Raw genomic sequence first — 26955 nt, forward strand, 5'->3', positions numbered from 1 at the left:
CTAGTAAGTTTTCATTAGCCTTTGGGAAAGTGAATTCTGTGGGATAAGTGAACTGAGATCCTATCAAGTGATTATTGTTTTTCATTTCTCCATTCCTCAACTTTATCAATTCCTTTCTTTCCTTCTGCGTCTAAGTCTACCAATACAGCTTGGGGGACCTGGGGTTGAGGCAGTGACAGACCCTGGGAGCAAGCATAACGAATACCTCTGAAGAATAACAAACTAGACACTGAAGGTCTGTGTTGGAAGCAGGTTTTTTTCTCAGAATTCTGTCTTGAGAGGGCATCTAGATTCACACACTGGACACATGTGTGTCCTTTCGGCTGGTAAAGCCACATCACCCCAAACATCCCAGGTCCTCTGTGGTAGGGTGAGAGGAGTAGGTGTGACTGATCAAGGTGTGGAATCAGTGAATGGGGAAGAAAATCTACAAATAAGAGCATCTTTTTAATCTGAAAAAAAAGAAAGTTATCATTTTAAGAAAGTTTTTAATAAATTCAAGGTATTAACTTAATTGATAAATTCTCATTAGTAAAATAGGGTGAATTTTCTGAAATGAGAGATCTGAGGAGAACCTCAGCAGTCTTAAAAAACAACGTTGATTATAATCTCTTGAAGATAGGCATTCACTCCTCTATATGTTGAATTAAAATCTACCCCCCCCACACTGCCCCAGGACCTTATTAAACATTCAGTCCACCTCACCCATTTTACAGATATGGAAACTGGTCATTTACCCAAGATGTAAGTAGCTAGTAACAGAGATTGCACAGGATTCATGCTTCTTAGCTCTCAATTCAGAATTATTTTTTAAGCCAGCAGCCATGTAATCCTTTGGTTTGTGTCTGAGTTGGTATTCAGTAAGCAAGTCTCGTGGGTGCACGTGTTTAGCCAGCTCACAGTTTCTTTGTAGACCCTTCTTATGAGCTTATTAACTGACTTCTCATTAAATAAGCCCATGATGCCCCCTACATTTGCCGTCAAATTCTTAATAAGAATTTGTGTTTCTATTAAGAATTTGTGTTTTCCTGCAAAGGAAGTGTGGTTTGGAGGTAAAGAGCACAGATTCTGATGCAGATTTCTAAGTTTGAATTCTGGCTTTGCCACTAATCTAATTATGGACTTGGACAAATTATTAACTTGTCTGATTCAGTTACCTTGTCTATAAATGGGAGACTAACAGCATGGGACTTTTTTCATGGGATAAATGGGAGATTAAATTAGATAATATATGTAAAAGTGCTTTAAACAATGACTGACACATCACAGCTAACGTTTATTAAAAACTTACTATGATTATAAAATTAAATACTACTACTAATGATTCACTTACTTTTACCCAAGGGATATGTGGGAAATATGGTTTCATAAAATGATTTGACATCACCCCTATAGGATAGACTTTCTGATGCTTAGTGTAGATCATTTTGTTTAAAGGTTTGAAAAAAAATCTGGTATTTCTAGTGATGTGGATAGATGGACTACATAGTGTTTTTTTGGGGGGAGGGGCTCCTGAATTGGTGCCAAATTGAAAACTTACATGCTATTTCTATGTAAGAAAAATTTTTAAATATTAATCTTAGCAAATACCCTTCATGTACGCTCATAGTTGAAATATTAAGAAAATTTTAAAAGGAAAAAAATACTAATCCTGTCTTGACTGACCCAGTTTCATTTTTACGTATTCTCTTCATTCTTTACCCATATAAGAGCATGTTTCCCAGAGTTTCTCATATAGAAACTGAAATTCATTTCACTTTAGATTGCAGACACTTTTGCTTCCTGTATTATTGTCATAAATGTTCTTCTTTAATGCTCTAATCTGTCTTATTACCACACGCTACTTAACCAGTTTGCCAATTAATGGAAATTAAGGCTGTTTTTACCCTTCTTTTCTTCTTCTTCTTTTTTTGGATACTGGGCTTTGATCCCAGGGCACTGAACCACTGAGCCACATCCCCAGCCCTTTTTTGTATTTTATTTAGAGACAGGGTCTTGTTGAGTTGCTTAAGGCCTCACTAAATTGCTGAGGCTGGCTTTGAACTCACAGTCTTCCTGTCTCAGCCTCTGAGCAATTGGTATTACAGGGGTGCACACTGTGCCTGGCCGCTTGGGTTTATCTTTTTTTTTTTTTTTTTTTTTTTAACCTTCCCTCATTTACTTTCAATTTTTTATTCTTGTTTTTCTTTCCAAAACTCAAGAGCCAGCTACCTATCAAAGTTGTTAGTTGTATGGAAAGTCTTTGACCTTGATCTCAGATCTTTGCACAAATCCTGTGTATGTATGCTACTCAAACTCTGAGATGTGTGCTGTGCATCTTGGACTTCTCTCTCCTTCGGTGGGCAGAGTGAGGAGGTTTAGCAGCACCACTCAGCGCTATAAAAACCCAGAGGTTATTGTGGATGTGAATGATCTATCAGGGCCAACAAGGGTTCCTTGTTTCATAAATATGAGTCACTCCCAGTTTTACAGTGTTGATAAAACACTTTAAAGGGACAATAAAAGCAGAAAGAGTTAGATTTTTTTTTTTCCCTGTGCTGGAGATTGAACCCATGGGGGTATTACCACTGAGTTCCGTCCCCAGCCCTTTTTATTTTTTATTTTGAGACAGGGTTTCACCAAATTGTTGAGGCTGGCCTTGAACTTCTTTGATCCTCCTGTCTCAACCTCCCGAGTCCTTGCGCCACCACTGCCTGACTTGAGAGTTAGACCTTTTGTGAGCTGTTGAGCATATGTGTTTGTTCCCCCCTTTTTAAGCCTTGGAGTTTTAGTGCATTGCTGGTCTCCTGAGTCCTTAAGCAAACATAGGCGGAACAGAAAGAAAATCCCCATTTGTTCTTTTTGCAAATTGAGGTAAAATGCCCTTTAAATGAGAGAGATTCTCTGAGTGAACATTAACTTGTCTTCCTTGATTAAGTACATGAATTGGATTGAATTTATTATAATTAATTTTGCATATCATGTAAGAAGGGTGAAATCTCTTCATTCCTACCTTGAAGGAAGGCCCACCCCATTCCAGTGAGAATCCATGAAACCAGATAATATAGGAATGATGTTGTCTGGTAGCTCTCTAACAAAGATAAGGAAAAGCTGAATTGGGACAGAGTGAGTTTTCATATTAATACATGTATCTTTTATTGTTAAAAAATTAGAACATGCTTTGGGGCCTGAGAATCAGATGGTACAAAGCTGCCTAAATAATTACCTTGAGGTCAATCTCCTACTGGCGACATTATTGTGGATTCATGATATGCAGTGTTTTTCCAGGGGACTGGCGAGGGGTGACTGGCTGTTGATGGGACAGTGGCTCTGAGAAGTGGCCTGAGGGGGCTGGGAGCACCCCAGCTGCTTTTCCTCCTCCCCACTCCAGCTATTCAGAGTTCCTGGAGACTTCCTCCTCTGGCTGCATCTTGCTTTCCAGAGTGTCTTTGCCCATTGAAAGCTATTGTCGAAGGCTACTTGATTTTGTTGGTATTAAAATGTGTGCCTGGGAGATAGGAGAATACGGGAATAGAAGAGCATGCTGTGGGTAATCGATCAGAGAGCCTCTCTCCTCCAAGTTCACATGCTGCTTTTCCTAGGGATAAAAAGGGCTCTTTGATGTCTGTGGGAGATGACTAACTTCCTAGGGCTGTGTGGTCTCTAGTGCCTTAGATTTCCGTCCTTGTGTCTACCTCTGCATGCACATACACGTACACAAACATGCTCGTTTTAGTTAACATTTGTAGAACAGGGATGATAATGGCACTCAGCATTAACTCATTTAATTGCAATAGCAATATTTCTATGTGTGCTGTCCAGTATGGTAGCCGTGAGCCACATGTGCCTATTGACCCCTCTAAATAGGGCTAGCGAAACAGAGATGTGTTATTTGTGTGAAAAGCATACTAGGTTGCAAAGATTATGTAAAAAAAAAATAAAATAAAATATTTCACTAGTAATCCTTTTAATATACCGATCACATGTTGCAATGGAAATATTTTGGACATGTTGAGTTAAATATATTATTCATGTTAATTTTACCTGTTTCTTTTTTACTTTCTTGAGGGCAGCAACTAGAAAGAGAATCTTTGCATTTCATTTCTATCAGATACTGCTGATATTTATTTATGGTAGTGATAATCGGATTATATCCCCATTATTTATGTGAGAAAACTGAGGTTGAGAGAGGTTAATTGCCCACAGTTACACAGCAGAAAGCTAGGCTGGGACCTGTCTGATTCTAGAGCCTATTCTCTTTGTTACTGTGGAATTGTGTAACATAAAATTTGTCTGGCTCTTGTTCTTGATTGCTAGAGATAACCTCTAATTCCTTGGAATTTCCAGAAGAATAGGAGTGTCCTTGTTAAACTCCTGGTGAGCCCCTTAGACCACACCGTGAGTTTATGTTAATGAAATGACTCAGGGTAAGAATTGGTCCTCAGAAATACCAGCCTTGTGATCAGAGTGTTGGAGCTTAGCATTAGTTTCTCCTCCTTGGAAGAGGGAACTGGACTGAGGATTAAGTTCAATTACAAGGTCACCGATTGATCAATTATGCTCAAGTAATGAAACCCTAACACCCTAACACCGAGTCTGGGCACCAAAGCTCAGTTAAGCTTCCTAGCTGCTGAATAAATACATTGATGTGCCAGCAGGATGATGTGTCCTGATTCCACAGGACAGGGCACAGAGGTTCCCTGTTCAGGACCCTACCAGACCTTTCCCTGGGTGTGCCTTCATTTGGCTTGTCCTGATTTGCAACCTATATAATAGAACTGCAGTCATAAGTATAGTGCTTTCCTGAATTCTGTGAATCATTCTAGCAAATTATAGAACCTGAGGGGTTGTGGGAACCACAGAATTTGTAAACGGGTTCGTCAGAAGCGTGAGTGGCCTGAGAACCCCTGAGCTTGTGGCTAGTGTCTGGGGGTGTTGGGGAACGTGGCCTTGACATGTAGAGCCTCTGCTCTGAGGTGAGCTAGTGTCAGCATTGCAAGAATAGACAGGCTTTCTTGTGGTTATGTGTTCTAAAGGCCTGGTGGCTAGGAGAACCAAGGACTGTGATCTAACTAACCAAAAGCTCTTGGTGACAATGGTCAGTAGCATGTTGGACTTGTAAAGCGACTCAATCTTTAATCAACTCCTTTGACTACTAGGCTCAGCCTGGGGCCCAGCAAACCGATGGCCCCTCCATGCCCAGAACGCTCCCGCTAGTCCACCTTCCAGATGGCATCCTAGTTTTGACGGTGACATAGATATAGATACTGATGCTTGTCGGGATCCCTTTGATACCAGGGATCCTTGAATATTGATGCTAGGATTGAGTTCCTTATGGTGACAATAATAAGTAAGGCCTGTTTTTGGATTTTGTTGGTTAACCTTTTGCATTGTCAGGAAACATTTTGTGGTGTGTCCTATTATATCTTATAAACAAGGCATTGAAATCAAATGTCGCCTTTTCATTATTTGCTTTTGTTTGGCATTTTTAGTCATGAACTCCCACCCCCACCCCCCATCCCTTTTTTCCTTTGTTTAGTTTCTTCTTCTCTGCTTAAAATAGACACTGTCTCTCATTTGTGGTCCTGCTAACTGTCACTCTTCTCTTCACACACAGGCCCTACCCGTGTCCTGCAAAGCTCTCTTAGGTCACCAGATCCTGAAAAGTTGATTCCCATGAGTACATTGTGAGGCCACCCTGGAAGGCAGATTTCTAAGAAAAAAACAAATACGAATTCCAGTTATTGGGAGGGAGATTTCCTGCATCCATGAAAACCAGGAGTGAAACCAAAAAAAAAAGGTTTTGGAGTTGTGAAAGGTCTCTAGGAACACCATGTGACTTGGCTTCCTTCTACCTTGGGCTGACCTTGGGCTCTTTGCACACGGCTCCCTGGCCAGCCTTGCTGATCAGAGGGGTTCAGTTTTACAGGTGGGGATGGTTTGGCCAGATCACCCTCAGGCAGCTCTCCCTGCCACTGTCGGTGACAATGTGAGTGTCAGTGTCTAAGAAGGGTAGAGCCCAGGCAGCACATTAGCCATTCCCTTCCAGGCTCCTTTGCAAGCTTTCAAGAGCACCAGAAAGTGCTACAGCCCCGCAAGAGAACTAGGGCTGAAGTGGCTCTTTATTCCAAAGAAAGAAAGTCCTCTGTTTGAAGAAAAAGCTCATGCGATACAATCATGTGATTTTAAATGATCACAAGGTAAGGTAACTTGCCCCAAAATGCACAGTTGATAGGAGGGATAAGAGGAACCCGGAATTCCTCATTTATAGATCTGGTATTGTTTCCACTCAAAAGGAGGCAGGGGAAGCAGCATTGACAGGCTGAATCTTGTCACTGCTGACCATGTGTAAGTGGGAGGCTTCCCAGCTCTTGGAGGGCTAAGCCATATCCTCATCAAGTTTCTCATGCCCAGTACTGAGTTTGGTGTCCCCAACCTACAATGAATACTTCATCGTGTGCTGAACTGAACTGAGAGCCAGCCGCCCCTCCCCTGTCCAGTGACATCAGACAGGCCATGTGTCTTCTTGTCTCTTTCATGATACTTCCCATCCGTCTTTGCCAATCATCACTCATAGGGAATGGCCTAAAGGGGAGGCACAGAGAGGAGAGAAGGGGTTAGAGGCCACCAAGTGTGATTGGTGTTGAATCTCAGCCCTCTCCAGGGTGCCCATTTGTCACATTTAAGGTCTGATGAGACTCTAGAGTTTGTCTCTTCTGCATGACTCTCATCAGCCCTTCTTCCCAGCCTGGGCAAAGTTAGGGTTTCTAAGTCCCTGCGGGAATTCACCTGGCTGTCCTGTACCTGCTTGCATGAATCAAGGCGACATGATGTCATTCAGGTCAATCCACAGTGTATTCTCAAAACATTTCTTTGGCCAGTCCTTTTGCTAAATTTTCTCTAATCATCCTTTATCTTTTCTTCTTTCTCCTATTAGATTTTTTCCTTTAGGATTTTTTTTTAATCTCTCATATCCCTAGCATAATGCTGAATAGCACATAATTAATGGCTCTTTCCATCTCATTCTAGCATGCGTTTAATCTAAAAATATTTAATGAGCACTTACTACACAAATCAGATGCTAAACAATTTCTGTGAATAATTACCATGTAGTGGCTCATTTAATTCTTGCAATAGCTAATAGTTGGCACTATTGTTAGCTCCATTTCGCAAGAAGGAAACTAGGGTAAGAAAGAGGTTAAGCAACTTTGCAAGGTCATACTGAAAAGTGGGGAAGACAGCCTGACCCAGTGCACAGAATGGTTATGCTCTGTTCCCTCTAAGACAAACAGCATTCTGACTTTGTTGGGGTCCACAATTCAATCATGACAATAAACATAGGAGAAATAATTTCAGATAGTGACAAGTGGTCTGAGGACCATAAAACTTCACAACTTCATGATGTGATGAAAGAGAAAGGAGAGAGCAGTGGTAAGTTGAAAGTCGGGGAGCAGCCCTCGGAGAAGACCACACATTTGGTCACAGGTCAGTCAGAGTCACCTATACGAGTCTAAAGGGAAACAGTTTTTCTCCTAATATACACTCTGTTATAGTACAGATGAGTGTGAGTGTGGCCACCAAGGATCTGTATGTTGGAAACTTTGTCCCTACTTGGACAGTGTTGGGTGGTGGTATACCTTTAAGAGGTGGGGCCTCTGAGAGGTCTAGGGGGAAGGGGTGACCTAGTTCTCTTGGGATTCTCCGTTCTTAAGAGAGAGTTGTTGTAGAAAGAGCACACCTGGCCCCCTGTCCATGCACTGACTTCTGAATGGCCTGATCTAGTCGTCTTGTCATTGTGGTGCCATTGGTTATGAAGAGACACAGCCAAGGAGTTTCTCATGGGAGCCAGTGTCATGCTATTTGGACTTTCAGGTTATGAGCTAACAATCTCTTTTAAGTACTCAGCCTCGGATATTTGGTTATAATAACAGAAAACGGACTGATAACCTCACAACACAGAGGGCTTTTGTGTATGTGTGTTTCTCCTCTATGCACCAAATAGTTCTCCAGCTGATACCAATGAGATATCCTGAAATTTAACTCAATTCTGACACTGTAACTGGAGGGTAGTGTCAGAACCCACAGGTTTGAGGGCTCAGTCATGCAAGACTGCCCCCATTCATAGGCCAGTGACAAGCTCCGGGTGGTGACCTGAGCTTCTGACAAACCTGCCATAAATCAAGGTTTTCATAACACACTCCTTGGGTTTGGATAATTTGCTAGGACAGCTCACAGGATTCAGAGAGATGCTTTCCTTACGTTTACCTGTTTATTGTAAAAAATATTATGAAGGATGTAGAGGAACAGCCAGATGGCAGAACTGCAAAAGGAAAGCTATAGGGAAGGTTTATAGAGTTTCCATGCCCTTCTCTGCCCAGGTGTACCACCCTCCAGGCACCTCCTCATGCTTAGCAATTGGGAAACTTTTCAAACCCTTTTGAATTTTGATGGTGTTTCCATTAAGTAGCCATGATTACATTCGATTATTGGCTCTAGGTGGTCAGCTTGACCTTCAGCCCCAGGTTGAAAGTCTCTCCCTAGTGACCAGCCCCAGCCTGAGCCTCTCCAGGGGCTGTCAGTCACTAGCCATCTCATTAGCATATAAAAGACAGTGTTAGGCATGGCTTCAAGGGGATACTCCTGGTAAGCATGACAGTGTGGCTATGGGGTGTCTTCAAGGTCAGTTCTTCATTCTAAGTGTCCCAGACTGAATTGCTTATTATTTTAAGCCCATGTGGATAATACATGTGTCCAGCCCACCTCTTCAGCACTAAATAGAAGCTTTGGTTGTTTTATTTCTCCCTTAATCTCAGAAGGTGGTCCACTCAAGCCAAGGACATACAGGCTTTTGACCTGATGCAACCTTGTGTGTCTCTTAGCCTTTCCAAGCTTAGCCCTGACTGTTGGATGTGGCTGGCTGGCTGGCTAGCTGGCGGGATCTATGTGCAAGGATAGCTCATGCCTTCTCTTGCTGGCTTTTGATTGGTCATGCTCAGCCTTGCTTAATGTTCTTGCCAAATATAGAATTCAACTTGGTGGCTTGAGGAAGTTGTTGCTATGCTTTTTGTGAACTGAAAACATGAGTTCGGGGAAAACACTTCAAATTTTGAGACTGACATTTGATTCTTTCTCCTACCACTTCCTGAATTCCCTCAGCCACTGCCCTTTGACCTCCAGATCATACAAAGTTGCATAATTGTAAGAACTGTTTGGACCTGGGGGAGTTCATTCAAAGTAAGCTAAGGCGCAGAGGAGGAGTCTGGGTACTTCCATACTGATATTAGAGAGAGAACCCAACCCGGGATTCACTTGTCTAACTTTGCCATGTGGCCCGTGTCCCCACTCCCTCTGGTCATGGATGTTTCTAGATGACCTTTTGTGAATGCAATTTCCAATGGGAATGTTTCACAGTAGAAGAATGCTCTCTCTTGAGGCTTGCTCTTGACATTTCTAGAGATTTATTTAATTGGACTTTACTTAAATCCCATTGGGAAACATATTTTTGCTGTGAAGTTGTGATGTGTTTAATTTGGGGTCTAAGATAAATGTCAATCCTTGGGGTGGGGGGGGTGAGGGGGGGAGGGGGAGAGGTGGGGGGGTGGGCTATTAAGCAATAGTCTTCCTTTTGTGCTGTGGTCTGGTTTAATGAATAGCTTTACTGGGCTTTCCTCTGTTTGTTTGTTTAGCAATGCTTGATTATTTAAACTTCTTTTGCACTGAAAAGCGGAGAGTATTTTCCCTCTCTTCAGAGAATTAAGCAATAATGCAGAGTATCTGGTTGAGCTCTTGGGAAAAATATGGCTTTGTGTTTTACAGCACCCTGCTCCTGTTAACATTCTTCTCTCTTCAGCCTTGCAGTGTGATCTCATGGATTTTTACCCCCTCCTTTAATCCATCTTGATGGATTACTCCCGGTATGCAGCTACTTAGTAAGAGGAGAAGGTGGGGCTTTCACGTTGTATAGAGTAGCCTCCGGAACACAGAGACAGCTAGGATTTTCTTGGGTGCAGGGAGGAATTGAGCCAATGTTGATCCACGAGGAGGTTATAGCTAATGAGGAGTGATGAGTCTTTGGGAAAGAAATGGACTTCTAGAATTAAGGTTCTGAAAGGATTCAGTTCTGGGGATTTGCCTCTTCCAGTCATGGAAGGTAGCCACCTCCATCCTCGCCTTGAACCATTTCTGGCTTCACTTCTTTAGTTGGCTCACAGGCTTTTAGTATAGCTCTTTAAAAATAGATATGATATTTCTAAGCTTAACTAGGAATAAAGATTAAAAGTGGGGCTGTATTAGTCTGTTTGAGCTAGGTATGAATTAATTTTCTATTTGTATAACAAAATACTTGGGGCCAGATACTTTATAAAGATAAGAGGTTTATTTAGTTCATAGTTTCAAAAGTCAAAATGGAGTGGCTCCGCTTGTTGCCTCTCTAGTGAGGGCTTCTTTGTGGATGGCATCATCACTGTGGGAGCACAGGCAGAGAAGAGATTAGGCAGCAAGAGAGGAAGCTGGAGGGATTCTGGGACTAGGCTTGCCCTTTTATAACGATCTGTTCTCACAGGAACTAACTGGTGTCTCAAGAAATACTGAAGGAACCACATTCAGCCCTTCCAGGGGCAACACCCTGGTGACCTAAGTACCTCTCATTAGGCCTCACCTCTTCAGGGTCCTGCCACCTCTCACCATTACCACACTGAGGAGCCAACAGCCAGCACATGAGACTTTGGTTAATACACTCAAACCACATCCAAACTGCGACGGGTAGTGTAAGTAAGGGAGAGTTATTTTCTCAGAGCTCTAGATGCTAAAGGTCTCCACCATGGTAAGGTCTTGGTGCCCGCATGGTCAGATCCTTATGAGGGCTCTCTTCTTGGTGTGAAGTCACCTTACTGTGTCCTTACATGGCAGAGGAAAAAGAATATTTCTTTGTTGTCTATTCTTAGAAGACACGAAATCTGTCCTGGGGGATCTATCCTCATGACCTCCCCTAAGCCTATCTCCTTAAGGCTCCCATCTCCAAATATGATCACTTTGGGGGATTAGGAACTCAACATAGTAATTTTGGGGAGACACTATCAGTTGATAGCAGAAACAAAAAAAAAATGCACTCATGGAAAGAAAGGGTAAGAATGCTGCCCGAGTTTTGGAGTATATGTCAATTGCCATGTTGGTAAGCTTTTCTGTCCCTATGATGAAATACCTGAGACAAACAACTGGAAAGAAGTAAAAAAGGTTTAGTTTGGCTTGTGGTTGGAGAGATTGCAGTGCATGGTCACTTGGTTCTGTTGCTTTGGGCCTGTGTGGCACACTATATCTTGGTGAGCAAAACATGGCGGAGGAGACCTGTTCCCCCTATGGTGATCAGGAAGCAAAAAGAGAAACAAGAAAGTGACAGATCCCAGTATCCCCTTTGAAGGCACACCCCAGTGACATGACTTCCTCCTAGTAGGTCCCACCTCCTAAAGGTTTTAGTGCCCCCCTGTATGTCCTCTGGCTACCCTCTCACCCTTGCCATTCTTTGTGTTTCCCTGTGTTGGGGTCCTTTGAGTCTCACAGGCCTCCTGAGTTCCCTGTCTTTACTCTCCTCTCCTCACAAGCCAGTTAGTCCCTGGTTAACCCCCACAGAGGCCTTCCACAAACCCCGTTTAATCAGTCCCCTTTCATAGCACCCAGGAACTCAGGGCAGATTCGTGGTCCTTGTCCTCGTTTATGATTGCCATCTTTAATTCATCAAAGATCAAATGTGTCATGGATCTCCTCCACTGAGTCCTGACTGATGGTGGGTAGGGACGGGAGATGTCCATTGAGAAAATCCCAGGCTTGAGCTGAGTGTCTGCGCTGGCCTTCCTCTCTTGGAACTGAGTGGTTTGAGCTAATATTGTTGGGTAAATCATGGACAGGGAAGGTTGGGGCAGCCAGGACTTGGCCGTGCCTCCTCAGCCCCCTGTGCTCCCCACAGCGAGCGCGCACACACACACACACACACACACACACACACACACACACCCCTAGCTTATGCTCTGATAGGCACACTTCCTAGTAGATAGCGATTCCCTATTGAATCCCAAAGCCTTATCCTGAAAGGCAAACCCCCGATCACTTTATCTAATTGTCATTTTTGATCCTGGGTGTGGAGCTCAATCTAGAGGTGGAGGGACTCCTGGCAAAAATGAGGACTCCTCAGACTGGGCCTCTGGGAGCTGGGATGGGGAGTCAAAGGGACAAGTGGACCCACCAGAAATTCTGCTGTGACTTTTTCTCTCCAAATGAGGCCCCAATGGCCGGGGGGGGGGGGGGGTGTTGCAGAAGGCCCACTCCCTACCCTGCTGGCTGGAGTGACTTGGAGAATCAGCTCTGCCCATCCCCATCTTCAGGTACCCACAGGGAGACAGGAAGGGGGGCTCGCTCCCTGTGGCAAGAGGGGGAATGGGCTCCGCCACTTAACCCTGCCACTCTTCCATTTTTTAAGAACAGATCTGTGGACGCATAGGCAATTCAAGCACCAAATGAATATTCCAGGTGGAATCTCACTCTTATTTTCTTCCCATCTCCCCTGATGGGTGTATGGGGTTGAGGGACCGAGGCTGGGAGACCAAGACCACCAGGCTCCCCAGGAGGAGGCCACCGGCTGCTCCTCCTCAGTCTCTCAGGCTCCTGCCAGACCCGAGGGGGCTGCGGGCTCTGGGAACTGGGAACAGCAGAGATCTTACCCTTTGAATCCTGTGCACATAAAAGTCATCTGCTCATTAAAATAACACAAAGCTGTTTAATTGTTGTCTTTGTGGAAAATTACATGACTGTCTTCAGCTGTTGCTTCTGGCAGTGCTTTCTGTTCTAATGTAAATAAATGAGGTAACAGATTTAAAGGAGCAGGCTGTATTTACATACTTGTGAAGTGTCCTCTCCAACAATCTGCCTGTGTTATTCAAATACACACAAACACTGGTTCCTCTTGAAAGCTTTAAAGTAGAAAGGGTGAGGAAGGGGACCTCCAAAGAAGCTTATCTCTCTCCCTTTGGGGTAGTGACTAGGGATTTCTGTGAAGACTGTGCCACTCTAGCAGGCTGGAGTTTAATCCCCAGTCCTCTTAGGCACCGGTTGCGTGGGGAGGGGGATGGGGAAACCCAGAGGCAGCTTCTGAACTTGGAAGGTGGGGCCTTAGGGCAGAGGGCAGGATCTTTGTAACCACTGACAGAACATTCCAGGGTCTGTCCCTCTTGGAAGACTTCCAAGGAAAGCTTCATTTTCGATTTTTATAAATCATACTTCCCGAATCATTGGATTTTTCTGACTTCAAGTTTAGACAAGAATTTTTAAGAATATATTTCTATTGAGGGGAATTGCAAAGTTTTTATCAAAGAGAAAGCCATCCATTACCAGAATTCCTACCACAAGCTAATAATTGAAAATAGTTGTAGAAGCACATAGAACCAAAAACTTCGGAAGAAAGCACACTGTTAATAATATACAGATTCAGAAGGAGCAAAAGATACTGTTTTTTAGCCCTTGGTAAGTGCATTCATAACCAAGCATTAGCTTATTTCCAGAAAGCTAGATTTTCTAGTGGACCAAAGTGTTGAGGAGGAAGGGATTGTGTATAAACTAAGGGAAATAAGAATAACTTGGTGACAAGAGTTACAGCAGCTATATAAACCATGTCTGTTTCACGGGAGCATCCGTAAATTGTTGGTATTTTGTCCAGCAGAAAATACAGAGAAGACTCTGAGCTCAAAATTGAAACAAATTATAGAACAGGTTTTTCAGGGATTTTCTTTTTTTCTCTCAAAACATTACTAAATACAACTTGGTTAGAGGAATGTTAGAAGAACAGAAGTGATCTATTACGGGAAGATGGTTTTATGAAGGGCATTTTGGAAGTGATTTCTGCCTATCTTTTGTCACTATAGAAGGCATGAGACATAACTTAGGAAACTTAAGAAATAAAGTAAAAAGTTATCTCCATAAAGAGATTGCTTCCTAGCTCTGTACCTTTTCCTTATACCTCCTCCTGCTAATTTATCAGCAAGTCTCCTGATGTGACTTATGGCTGGATCCTGTGTCAAATGGACTTAAATAAGAGTGGTAGTCCTGCTCTCCAAGAACCTAGGTACTGTTAAAGCTATTCATTTGGATATCCATGAAAAGCAAAATATTTCTAAAAGAATAAGTCTTCATTAGCACAGTTTTACCTGTAGAGCAAGGCTACCTGTTTGTGTACATGGTGGTGCGTTGAAACTAACTTTTTCAGAGAGTAGTCACCCTGAAACAAATTGTGGACCTCACAATGATCTATACATCTTTCCTCAATAAATTGAGCTGTTCACGGCAATGTAAATACATGTAATTTTCTATAAAAACTATCTCACATAATGTTTCATACTTCTATTTTTAAAATTTTTAGGAATGTATGTGTATACATGTATGTAAAAATACATATAAAGATAAAATACCTATATGTGTATATTGCAGAAAATTTGCCCACAATGCATTTTTGCTGTTCGAGAGCCAAGATATCTTCTCCCCCACCCCAAATTCTACTGAGGTCTTAGTATATGAAGAACTAAACATAAGGAGGTTACCAAGGGAAACTGCCAACCCCAAGACCTGCATGCCACTTGCTCTTGCATTTGTGGAATCTCGACTAGGCCTAAGAAGACTACCATTGAGGGAGCAGATCTTCTATGGGCAACCACAGGGCCTTTGCCTCACCCTCCCTTCCCTGTACTCTTGCTGGCAACTGCTTTGGCAGATGGTCTCCTGTTCCCCACCTTGCTGAACCATCTGCCCCATCCTTTACAGGATCACCATAGCAGAACCTACTTGGAGCACTCTAATCTAAGGGTAGGTTTAGACTCCACTGACAATTATCATTCCAATAGCTACAGGGTTTCAGTGCTTTCTGAAAGAGACCAGAATGGGTGGTTTATACATTATAATAGACCTGAGGAGTACTGTCCCCTTTCTATAGTTGAGGGAATCTAGCCTAGAAGATGTAACTGAGAAAGTCAGTCAGTGTGTGGCCGGTCTGCCATTCTAAATCCAAGACAAGCTCTTTCCATGCTCTGTGTCTTCTCAGGTTGGCTTTTAAGCTACCTGTAGACAATGTGTACCCTACCAGAGAGGCCAGGAGAGGGACTGACATCTTCCCAGAAGACTCAGTAGTACACTGTGCCAGTTAATAAAGAGGAGCTCAGTTGGATTCAAGATACTGAGATTTTGGTTTGTTTTGGTTTGGGTTTTTTTTATTATTATTATTTAAAGGTTTTGAGCTTTTGTCTTTTCATACACCAGACATTTATCAACTGAACCAGGCCACATTGGCTTGAAACCAGTGGTTCTGTGAAATACCCAATTGTACCTGTGGAATGTAAAGATAATTTCACAGAACATAAGAAGTCAAAATAATGTCTCACTGTTACTCCAGACATTTCTCCTGTTAAGTTAGGTGCCATTCTGCCCTGAAAATAATGAAGTTATTCTGACCCCATTTTGTCGGTTTGAGCTTTGGAAACCTTTCATCAGCTACAATTATCCATGCTTTGTTCTTCCACCAAGATCCTCCTGCATGTATGTAGCATCCTAAGAGGCTGCTCCAATGTGCTCCAATTTCCAAGGGGGTCCTACAAATGAGTATGCATGCTTTTCCACTTGTGTTATGCGACATTGTATCCGTATTGTATTCTTTGAGATAGATGATATCATATCTGAACTACTACAGATGTCATCTCTGAACTTCAGAGATGTTAAATAATTTGAAGGAGGTAACACAGGTAACGACTAATAGGAACCAAGATTTTAACTAAGGAGTCTGGCTCTAATCTGTTTCCCTCGATCATCAAAGTACTTTTCTTCACTTTAAAAAGGCTGATTAACCCAGTAGCAAAATCAAGGAGACAACAGGAGTGATCAATGTGTTTGCAGCAAACTTGTACAAGAGTCCAGTTTGAGACTATACACACCCCCTCTTTGGACACTCATTCTGTTTGCTGACCTTCAGACAATGTTTTCCTTAAAGTTCTGGAAGGTGCTCACGTCCCGCTTAGCATAATAACCAAAAGGTTGTGCAGAAGTGCTATTCATCTTTAGATGTGGGAACTTTTTGTTTATGGATTCCACATGTGGATGAAGGTTCTTCGACTCTGCAGCCAGAGAGCATGGCTTCCGAATTACACCACAGAGGACCCTTCTGTTTCTAAGGCTGCAGTAGTCACAATAGCCATGGGAACTGCAGTGCACCCACAGAGAAAGGTTTCCCCCTAAAACTAGAATCCATTGCTTCTCTGGGACAGTCGCTGTACTGACCTCCTATTGGAGAAAAGAAAACCAGGCGGGTGGTATTAATATGTATTTTCTTTGGGTGCACTGGGTATTCTTTGCCGTTACCATTCAGAATCAGTGTGCTCACCATGCTCATTTTGGCAGGGAACCTAGTTTTGAGATAAGATTTGAAAATGTCCCCCAGCATGGTTGCTCATGTCTCAAAAACATTTCCACTGGTGACTGCAGGTTCTTGTGTACACAAGGAGGTTTAGTGTTTGGTAGGGATTAGGGGAAGGAGGAAGGGAGGGAAGAAGAACAGTTTTATTTTAAAAATTTAGTCCTCCTATGGAAAAACTAGGAATCCAAAGACATGTAGTCCTTATTGGGAAAGTTAGGACAAATAAATTGTCCTAATAAAATATATATCCTTTGTGATTAGGAAGGACAGGGAGCTGTTGTTTCTTTTTATGATAAAATTATATTATTCAAACTTTAACACTTGATGCATTTACAGTCATTTACAATCATTCTGAAGCATTTTTTTAGATCTTTATTATTTTATCTTTTAGATCGTTAAGATTACAGTTTCCCAAAGTACTGAAAGAAAAGTGCTTCCTGTGTGCTGGACATTGTTAATATTTTGTATTTATTAACCAGTTTAATCCTTACAAATTCCCACGAGGTAGGCACTGTTGTTATCATTTCTGTTTTACATATGGGGAAACTGAGGAAGAGAGAGGTGAGAAGCCTGCCCAGCATCTCACAGCTAGTGTTTGACTAGGGGTCGGACCCCAGCAGCCTGGCCTCAGTGCCCCTGCTCTTGATCACTGCACATGAGCACGGATCAATTGCAGGGGAGACCTGGGTTGATGGTACTGGGGTAATAAGAGGTGAATTATCAAACATCAGGTTGTGTGTCAAAATCTTTACATAGACCTCTTCTATCGCAACCCTAAGGGTACATGATATGATATCCACTTGATCAGTAAACTGAGGCTTAATAGGAGAAAATGATTTGAGACCTTTGTAGGTCTCACAACTCCCTACCCAGCAGAATTACAATGATAGCCTGGGTCTGTCTGCCTCTAACCTCTGCTCTGTTAACCACACCACACTGCTTCTACCTCAATTGTTGGTTAATTACTATTTTGTAATATTCTCATATAGTAACAACAAACATAATTAAAGCTCTTCATTAAGCAATCAGGCAGGATGGCCTCAGGTGGTATTTGATGGGATAGGGTGGGTGGAAATTGGTTCTATTCACCCGCCTCCCCCACAGCTGCCAATTCCACTCACCCCACCAACCACCACGAAAGGGGGGAAAAAAACACCACATATTTTTACTGCAGTTTTCTCTCTTAAAAAAAAAAAGGCACTGCAAGCTACTACTGGTTCATTTGCTTTCAATACCGTCCAGAGAGATTTTTAACAGTTGTGTATAGATGTGTGTTACCCTTCGATGAGAACCGATGCTTAAGTTGATGAGCAGACTGGAAATTGGACAGGAGACTGTTTCTTTAGACCCTCACTGAGAATGTCCTTGTCTCTAGCTTATATGTTTGAATTAAAAGAGCTCCTGTGCTATCTACTCCCCGTTCAAATAATTCGTGAACAGAGTTCTTACATGGCTCAAACATACATACAATACACACATAATTTTGCACATGAGCACACCCTGCAATTTGGAGCTTTCTGTGTGTGTCTGTCTCAAATTCCCTCCATCCCCCTCTCCCATGGGTTTTTTTTTCCCCCATTAGGCAAATGGAAGGCCCATGCCACCTGTTAGCATTACATCATTGGCTCCCCAGAACACAGTTGCACCAAAGGCCTTAAACAAAGTAGTTCTTCTTGTATTGTTTGCACTCAAAGAGCTGATATCATGCCAACTGATGTCATTGTATGTCTTTGTGTAACTGCTATGGCAACTGGGCAGGTGGGGAGCCTCCAGCTGATGTCATTGGGAAAGGAGGTGTAGAGACAGAATTTTAAAAAGCTCTATGCTGGGTTTTTGGTTTTTTTTTTTTCTGTGTGGGGCGTTTTCTGGCATGCTTTTTAATTTATTTTATCTTTTAACTCACAAATTACAGCTTGAGTACCCTAAATAAGAACAGAGAGAAGTTTTTTTTTTCCCCCCACTGCTTAGAGGATTTCCCACTTCGTTTGAGGACTTTTTTGGGGGGAGGGGTCTTTCTTCTCATCGTATGTAGAAAAATGTCTCAACTGATTTTTTTCTTAAAAGAATGAATTGGGCTCTCATCATAGAATCAGTGTGGAACTGTCTACTTGTATTTTTGTGGAGGCAAAGCTGAGTAGATTTTAAAATAACAGAGTGCCTTCTGAGCTTATCATGGTAACAATGGCTAGTTTTTATTTTATTCTAATTTTTTAAAGTATTCACTGATGAAGTTTTTGTATTCTTTTTTTTTTTTTCTTTGTGCTTAAAAATTCTCTTTGGGCTCAAACTTTGTCATTTTTTTCATAGCATAATAAATAACAGTATGGGCAAAGTTTAATTCTGGAAATCGGTAAGAATGAGTTAATATTTCATTTTTCTTTTCGAAAAACAAAAGTTTTTACTTGACTCATTTTGGATGATCATTATATGACCATTATATGGACTTTGAATTTTTTTTTGATTGTTACCATCTCTTAATGACAATGGGATTTCTCTGTTTCAGGGTCCATTGCTTGTACATAGACATGATACTTGGTCTAGGCTCTAGTCTGGACTTCCCCTGTGGTTGTCACATGTGAAACTTGAAATGGAGAACACATGTTAGGGTCAGAAGCTAGTGGACAGATAGACTTCCTGTCCTTGTTTCAACAGAACCATATCCTATTCGTCCTTGTGTTTTCTGCCTGAATCCAAAGACTATCAAGACAGACACAAGGCATCTATGGGAATGAATGTTGTATTTTGGTGGTTTTTAGCTAATAGGAGTTTTCCAATTTCCCCCTCTTTTCAAAGAGAACGAAAGAGGATATCTAGTTTTTGTCTAATCAGAAGTTTAGAGCTCATTCAGTGCTAATAATGTCAATTCAGATTTCAGAGCCCTAACATGTATATTATATAATTTAAACCTCATAATAATCCTTAGGGTTCATTCATCTGTGCCTTTGAATATAACATGTATTAAAGGAAAATCAAAACAATAATGTATAATCTATATATTTTCTAACTTAAATTAAACATTGTGTGTTCTCTCTCTCTCTCTCTCTCTCTCTCTCTCTGTAGTCCTTCAGCTTTTGGTGAATTATTGTTGAATTAGCTTTTTTTACTTAATGCTAAGCAGTTTCTTTGTTCATTCATACCTTTTCATAACTATTCTTAATGAACGCATAATAGTCTATGGAGTGAATAAAATAAAATTTACTTTCTTTTTAATTTTTATTTTGTTGTTTGCTTTCCTTTTTCCATTAGACTGAGAATGCCATAGTGGATGTCTTCACATATCTAGCTGAAGGTCTTTTGTTAAATGATTTTCCTAAGATAATTTCCATAAGTGAAACTATACTTGGGATAGTTTAAAAATTGTGGAAACAGGTACAGCTTAAACTTTTTATGGTAGACTCATAATTCTTGGAGGCAGAGCAGAGGTTTATGTTTAAAGTGTATTCATAGATCCATTAGAGGTTTCCTGAGGGGTTTATATACCTAGGACCCTCAAAACTCAGGTTCAAGGGATCAAGCTACTCCACTTCCCTTCTACTGGAAGTCAAGGCTGACAAATGTCAGGACCTGCAGGCAAAAACATCAGAATGAGACCTTAAGAATGATCTCCCCTGTCCCTGCAACCCTGTTTTGTCCTTTCCAATCATTTCTCAGCTGCTTCTACCTTTGGACATTCATATAAATAATATTTATAAAAATAACTAACATTTGCTGAGCAATCGTATATGCCTGACAATATGCTAAATGTATTTATTCTTAGACTCATATTCACACTCAGATATCATTACCCTCATCTGAGCAGAAAAGGAACAGAGAGGGAGGAGCTTGCCCAAGTCACAGAGCCAGGAAGGGTGGCTTTGGGGTTATAGCCATGGTCCCTGCTTGTAAGCCCTCTGCTGTATTGGGAGCAGATGTGGCCTTCCAGGTAAGGTGAGCAGGAAGGTACAAGATGGCATGTGTGCAGGGCCAGATTACAGGCAGCAGTTCTCAGCCAGAGGACGTCATCCATGCCTTCCTCTGCTCCCAAAGTGCAAGGTTCTATATAGGCCACTGAGCATACGGCTTATGGCTCTTTGAGGCAGATCACATTTGCAGCTGATGAAATTGCCTGATGCTACATGGGGCTCATTCCTGAACAGCATGCCCCACTTTGTATATAAGGAGCATGTTTCTAGAGTCCTCCATGCAGAGAGACGCTCTGAAGCTGGTCCTGGAAGCTCCCCAAATGGACTCTTGCATTTTGGGTTTGGGGTTCATACATACATAAACATCCATCTAAGCAACAACGTACTCTGATTCTTACTGTGAGGTTGGCATTTTCTGCCAGCTTTGAAATCTTAATCTTGCTTTCTGTATTTGTGTTCCAGGTGGACTTAGTAGTTTTAAGCAGAACCATGAAAACCTCTGTGACAACTCCCTCCAGCTCCAAGAGTGCCGGGAGGTGGGGGGCGGTGCATCTGCGGCCTCGAGCTTGCTACCTCAGTCTGTCCCCACCACCCCTGACATCGAGAATGCAGAGCTGACGCCCATCCTGCCCTTCCTGTTCCTTGGCAATGAGCAGGACGCTCAGGACCTGGACACCATGCAGCGGCTGAACATCGGCTATGTCATCAACGTCACCACTCACCTTCCCCTCTACCACTATGAGAAAGGTCTCTTCAACTACAAGCGGCTGCCGGCCACCGACAGCAACAAGCAGAACCTGCGGCAGTACTTTGAAGAGGCTTTTGAGTTCATTGGTAAGTATCTCCATTGGGAGTCCTTGTCCTCTGCCTTCCTTTCCCTCTGGCTCCTGCTTTGAAATCGAGTCCAAGGTTTATTCCTATGTTCCTCAAAAACAGCTGCTCAGAGGTGTTTTGGGTTCTGTCACCTAATGCAGCCAAAGTGTCCTCCTCATTCTTAACATATCAGAGCCATCAGGATGGACATAAAAAAATAATTTGGTTGACATCTGTTCAACTAGAAATGCCCATCCCTCAAATTCTCAATGGAAAAAAAAAATGGTAGTGGTTAGCATTTACCATGCTTTAATACTAGAAGAATGGAGGGAAAGTAAGGAATTGAGGATCAGAGCTGGTACTGCTGCTACCCAATCTGCCAAGTCCCCTCAGAGTCCTGCAGGACATGAAATAAGTGAATATATCACTTTCAAATGCCCATCTCTCCCTAGCACCCTACTCAGCCTTGTTCACCCAGCATGAGAGGTGACTGCATTTCCTTACCTTGAATCAAACTAAGTTGCAGTGGGTACCTCTTCACCTGAGGCTGAGATACAGGTAGAATTTGCTGAAGGGTTGATCTGAAGAAACTTTTTCAGACTGGTCATGCCAAAGTGAACCTCCTTATGCACTGCCTCATCCTAGAGGAGGGAGAAAGGGATGGGGTCAAGTTCTTTCCCCCTTTCTGCTTTGTCTCGGTTCTGAAGCACTTGATAACAAAATGGAGTGGATGTTAGTGCTGGTGAGATGATACAAGATTTCCTTTGACAGTTTGCAAACTCAACTGAAGCAGGAAAGATCAGATTAGATAGCCCTAGGAGAATAATTCAAGCAATAGCAGGCTCTCATCTTTAAAAGGAAGCAACCATCAGCCTAATCCTAATTAAATTTTGTTACAGCAGAGTTCAAGGCTACAGAAGTAAGACTCAAGTGATCATTTGGAGAACTCGAGCATATAGCAGACACTCAATAATTTTTCCAAGGGACTCTAACTGCTATCTTGGTAAAGGGCTGGCCCAGTACTTTTCCTCATTATTTCAGCAAGCTGTCATTGGCCTTTCTCCCATCATGTTTGATGTTCCATCGTCAGAAAAAATAAAATAAAAAATAAAAAAGCCTCAGGTTTAAGAGCCTGGTGGATTTGCTGAAGAGCTGACAAGCTTTCGTTACATTGCCCAACTCTTTCCTTTGCTGATTGTATCTTCAGTGGAGGACCATGAAGTATTCAGTTTGGAAGGAAATTCAGACTGGTTGCTGTACTCAGATAAGTACAGTGACTTCTCCAAGATTCTCCGAAGTCTAATGTCAGAGAAGCAATGGGGATCCAGGGTTCTTGATTCCCAGGCCATGAGCCTTTCTACAAAATACCGGAACGGTATTTGTAAAGCCCTATTTATTAATTCCCAGCCGGCCAACATGAGTGTCAAGATGCTTCAGATTCTTTATTAATAAAATCTGAGCCAGTCCTTGAGTCCTGCAGAAGAAATATTTGTCCCCTAGTAGACAGGGAACTTCCTGGTTGATATATGATGTCATGACTGGTCCCACCTGACTTCATTCCAGGTGGAGGGCCTTGGGGTATCTGCTTCCCATTTAATGAATAGCATAAGATACACTTGTCCTGGGAAGATTTCAACCCAAGTACTCACATTCCTTATAGATTACTCAGGCTTACATGCTCTTTAAAAGGAAAACAAAACCAGTAACAAACAGCATTTAGCCTGAAAGCAATTCAGAGTCATAACCTGCAGGGCACAATTTTATTTTCATTGTTATCCAATAAGCTAAAATCTCATAGTGTGGCTTTCGGGAAACAGAAGGTGTTTAACAGCATAACCACTCGGTGCTTAACACAAACTAAGTGGAGTCTAGGTTTAGAGCTTAACTGTGCCAGCATATTCCTGAATCAAATGACAGTATTCCCATATTCTCCGAGTGGGATACCTGGTTTTGTTCCCATTATTCAGACAGGAGCTTTGAAGTTCTGGGGACTCAAATTCTGAGCCAATGTGGGAATTTCTCCATCTTGCCGATCCTTGCCATACTGGTGCAAGCCTCCATGAATGCAAGGGGGATTTTGAACACTTAAGAGAGGGCGACACTCTGGTTTAATCCATAAGTCTTTAAACTTGGCCGTAATTGACTTTCCTAGTGAGAAGCTAAAATCTCTCATCCATTTAATATCTGTTCCTAAACTAAGCAATTCTTTTTTTTTCATACATAGATAGGATATAATTTCTCATTTTTCTGAGTATACATATTGTAGAATCACAATGGTCATACAGTCACATACATTCATACAGTAATAATGTCTGTTTCATTCTACTATCTCTCTTAATCCCCACATCCCCTGCCATCCCCTCCTTTCACTTCCCAATTCTGTAGTATAAAGAAAGAAATGTGCTGGACATGGTAGCACATGCCTACAATCCCAGGAGCTCAGGAGGCTGAGGCAGGAGGATCTGAGTTCAAAGTCAGCCTCAGCAACTTAGGGAGGCCTTAAGCAACTTAGCTAGACCCTGTCTCAAAATAAAAAATAAAAAGGGCTGGGTGTGTGGCTCTGTGGGAAAGTACTTCTGGGTTCAATCCCCAGTACCTCCCTGACACACACACACACACACACACACACACACACACACACACACACAAAGAAATGTGTTTTTCTCTATCAATGAAACTAGATATTTGACAGAGGTGTACTACTTGATTTGCAGCTTGCTTAATACATAAGCCCATTCATTGTGCTGGAAGTACAGCTTCAGCTTCTGTCCTGCTGTGAGATACTGAGATACTGTTCCATCTACTCCATCTCCTCTCTAAATGTAAATATGTAGCCTCTTTCTCATGCTAATACTGACTTTAGCTGGTTCTGGAAGTGTGACCTGAGCATGCAGAATTGTCTAGTATATTGTACTTAGTTTTAAAAACCATTTAAATTTATTCTTTCTCTACCAAATGAAGCCTGGGCAAGTTCAGGTCCGGGTTAACCTGTCTCTGTCCATCTCTTTCTCCTTCATCTCATCTCTTCTCTCTTTTCAGAGGAAGCTCATCAGTGTGGGAAGGGGCTTCTCATCCACTGCCAGGCCGGCGTGTCCCGCTCTGCCACCATTGTCATCGCCTACCTGATGAAGCACACACGGATGACCATGACTGATGCTTACAAATTTGTCAAAGGCAAACGACCAATTATTTCTCCAAATCTTAACTTCATGGGGCAGTTGCTGGAGTTTGAGGAAGACCTAAACAATGGTGTGACGCCACGCATCCTTACGCCAAAGCTGATGGGTGTGGAGACGGTCGTGTGACGGTGGTCAGGGTGGAAAGGATTGCTGCTCTCCTTTGGGGGGCAAAAAAGGAAGGAGGATGGGTTCTGGGTCTCCCCCCCCCTTTTTTTTCCTTTTTTTTTTTTAGTTGGGGGTAAAGTTTGTGAATGGAAACAAACTTGTTTAAAGACTTTATTTTTAACAAGTGTGAGAAGACTATAACTTTTGATGCCATTGAGATTTACTTCCCACAAACTGACAAAGCAGGGAGGTTAAAGAGGTCATTTTTTTTAAGCCAACAATAAAAATATAATAAAACTTGTTTCTCCCCCTTTTCCTTTTAAGCTTTTTGTAGAGTTTATGACTAAATAGTCTGTGCAGGTTCATAGACCTAAGATCCCATATACACCATTTTAAAAGAACCAAAAGTAAGTTGAAAAGACATTGGATCATGAGGACCTAGGAGCCACCTGGGCCATCCATATAGGAAATAAAAACCCCACCCAACCAAGCCCTGCTGTGCTCCTTGGTGCAAAGAGAAGATCAGGGCAGCTTGAGTGGTCTAAGAACCCTTCACGTATTCTTTAAAGAAATAGAGAATAGTGTTTTATGCTCTGGACTTTTCTTTCCCCCCCCTCTCTGGGTTGAAGAAACTTTTTGAAACAACAACAAGGAACGACTGACCACTATACCATAGGCCTTCACTGGCTCTTGTGCAATAATATGGTGTTTGGAGTGTGCAAACAAGTTTAGAGCTGGCAAGTGAATGATAGACAAATAGTGCAAAATTGCCAGCTTGGAGGTAGAAAGAAATTCAACAAAACCAATTACTTTCCTTCCCACCTTTTTCCTTTTTTTTTTTTTTTTTTTTTTTGGATTTGATTCTGGTTATAGTGCCATAAACCTTGTTACATATGTATATCAGAATGTAAAAAAAAAAAAAATGACAAAAATTTATTTAAAAATATTTTTCGCAAAAAAAAGCAAAAACAAACTTTGTGTGTTTCTGTTGATTGTGTAAAAATTTATTTTCATTATATAAATGAAACTCATTCTGAGATGTGTCGTTTTTGCCCACTCTTTTTTACTTCAACTCAGGATCAAGCCTCTGTTACCTCTGGAAGCTTGTACATATGACATAATTAAAAGCACATGTTTTGACATAGGGAAGGGAGATGAGGGTGTGAAGCAGAGAATCTTCGAGGAAGCTGAAGATCTCCAGGGTTGATGTGCCCAGTTATGAATGCCCTCCATTCCCTATTATCCTCTCCTGTCATCCTCATCCATAAGTATAATTCCTCTTACATTGTGGAAGCCCTAGTTAAGGTGACCTCAAGAATGTGAGCATTCTCATCAGCCTTCGAGCCTTGACAACCAAATCACTGCCTGATGGGTTAGACGTTAGTGATCTCCCAATGGCTAATCGATAACTGTTTGTGACAACCTGCCATTTCTGTCTCCAAAGTCCTCATTGCCTTCATTGTCACTTATTCAATTGACATCTTTGGTGGCATTCACCAGATAGTGCATTTGCAGCAGGTTTTTTGTCCCCTAGTCTTAGCAAATCAGACTCAGTTTTGCAAGCACAGCTTACCTATAGCAGCACTTAGTTAATGTATCACAGGGTTATCAATCCACAGATAGGTGGGGGTAGGGGAAGAAGACAATCCAAACATTTCCTGTTTCACTGAAGTATAGGTCTAGAGAGACTTAGCCACAGGGAAGATTTGCAACAAACTGAAATTTTCCAGGTCTGAGTTAGAGTTGAAGAATTCTGGCATGTCTCATGCTACGTGACTATATTTGACATAAATATTTTTGTGAACATTTGCTTACAAATGTTATGACAATATTTTTTTATGGTTATTTTTAATATATTTCTGCTTAAAGTGTTTTGAGTTTTTTCTTTTATTAAAAGTAGAGCTTGAATTTAACAGGAATTAACAGCTACTTGAGATTATTTTAATTTAATGTAAAGTGTTAATCAGTTAAAATCTGTTACAGTATTTTCTACTCTTTACAATTCATTAGCAGGCTATTTTCTTGATGTTGGAGCATATTTAAGGAGTAAGCTTTTGATACATAATTGATGATTTAAAATTTGTAGCAATTTATCAGACCTTTTTTAAATCCAAATGTTAAATTTCTCATAGTGTGTAAAGTGCTTTCTTTCAAAAAAAAAAAAAAAAAACCCAAAAGAATACAGTTTCTGTTCTTGAGCTACATGGAAATGATTTATGTTTTTGGAAGTTTACGATTTCAAGAGAAGGCCTGTCTCGGACAGACAGGAATCCTGCCAACCAGCATACCAAGAATTCTGAAAGGGACTCAGGTCTTTTCTACTAATCTGCTTTGGGTCACTTAGCCTCTATTTTTTTCAAGAGGAATTTAACCACTTCATGAAAACAATATGGATTAACCAAGCCATTGCTCTAGAAATCAGACTTCCCAGGTTTCTAGGCCTCACTAGTTGCCTGGGAACTTGAGTACTAAGCTAGGAAATAATCGTGTCTTTGTGAGAAAGCAGGGTCACTGACCAATGCAGGCATCATTTTATGCC

The 26955-nt window shown here is 41.7% G+C and overlaps 1 protein-coding gene across 2 annotated transcripts in view; it reads left to right on the forward strand.

Moving 5' to 3' along the window:
* Dusp10 (dual specificity phosphatase 10) overlaps nt 1-26324 on the forward strand; it is a 40112-nt gene extending 13788 nt beyond the window's left edge. For both annotated transcript variants that reach the window (XM_026387985.2, XM_026387987.2), the window contains exons 3-4: nt 20782-21153; nt 24172-26324. In XM_026387985.2, coding sequence (XP_026243770.1) covers nt 20782-21153; nt 24172-24437 — 638 coding nt within the window. In that variant the 3' untranslated portion in view covers nt 24438-26324. The remainder of the gene's footprint in view (nt 1-20781; nt 21154-24171) is intronic.
* Nucleotides 26325-26955: the final 631 nt, after the last annotated feature.

The sequence above is a fragment of the Urocitellus parryii genome, chromosome 9 (assembly GCF_045843805.1).
Source record: "Urocitellus parryii isolate mUroPar1 chromosome 9, mUroPar1.hap1, whole genome shotgun sequence".
NCBI lineage: Eukaryota > Metazoa > Chordata > Mammalia > Rodentia > Sciuridae > Urocitellus > Urocitellus parryii.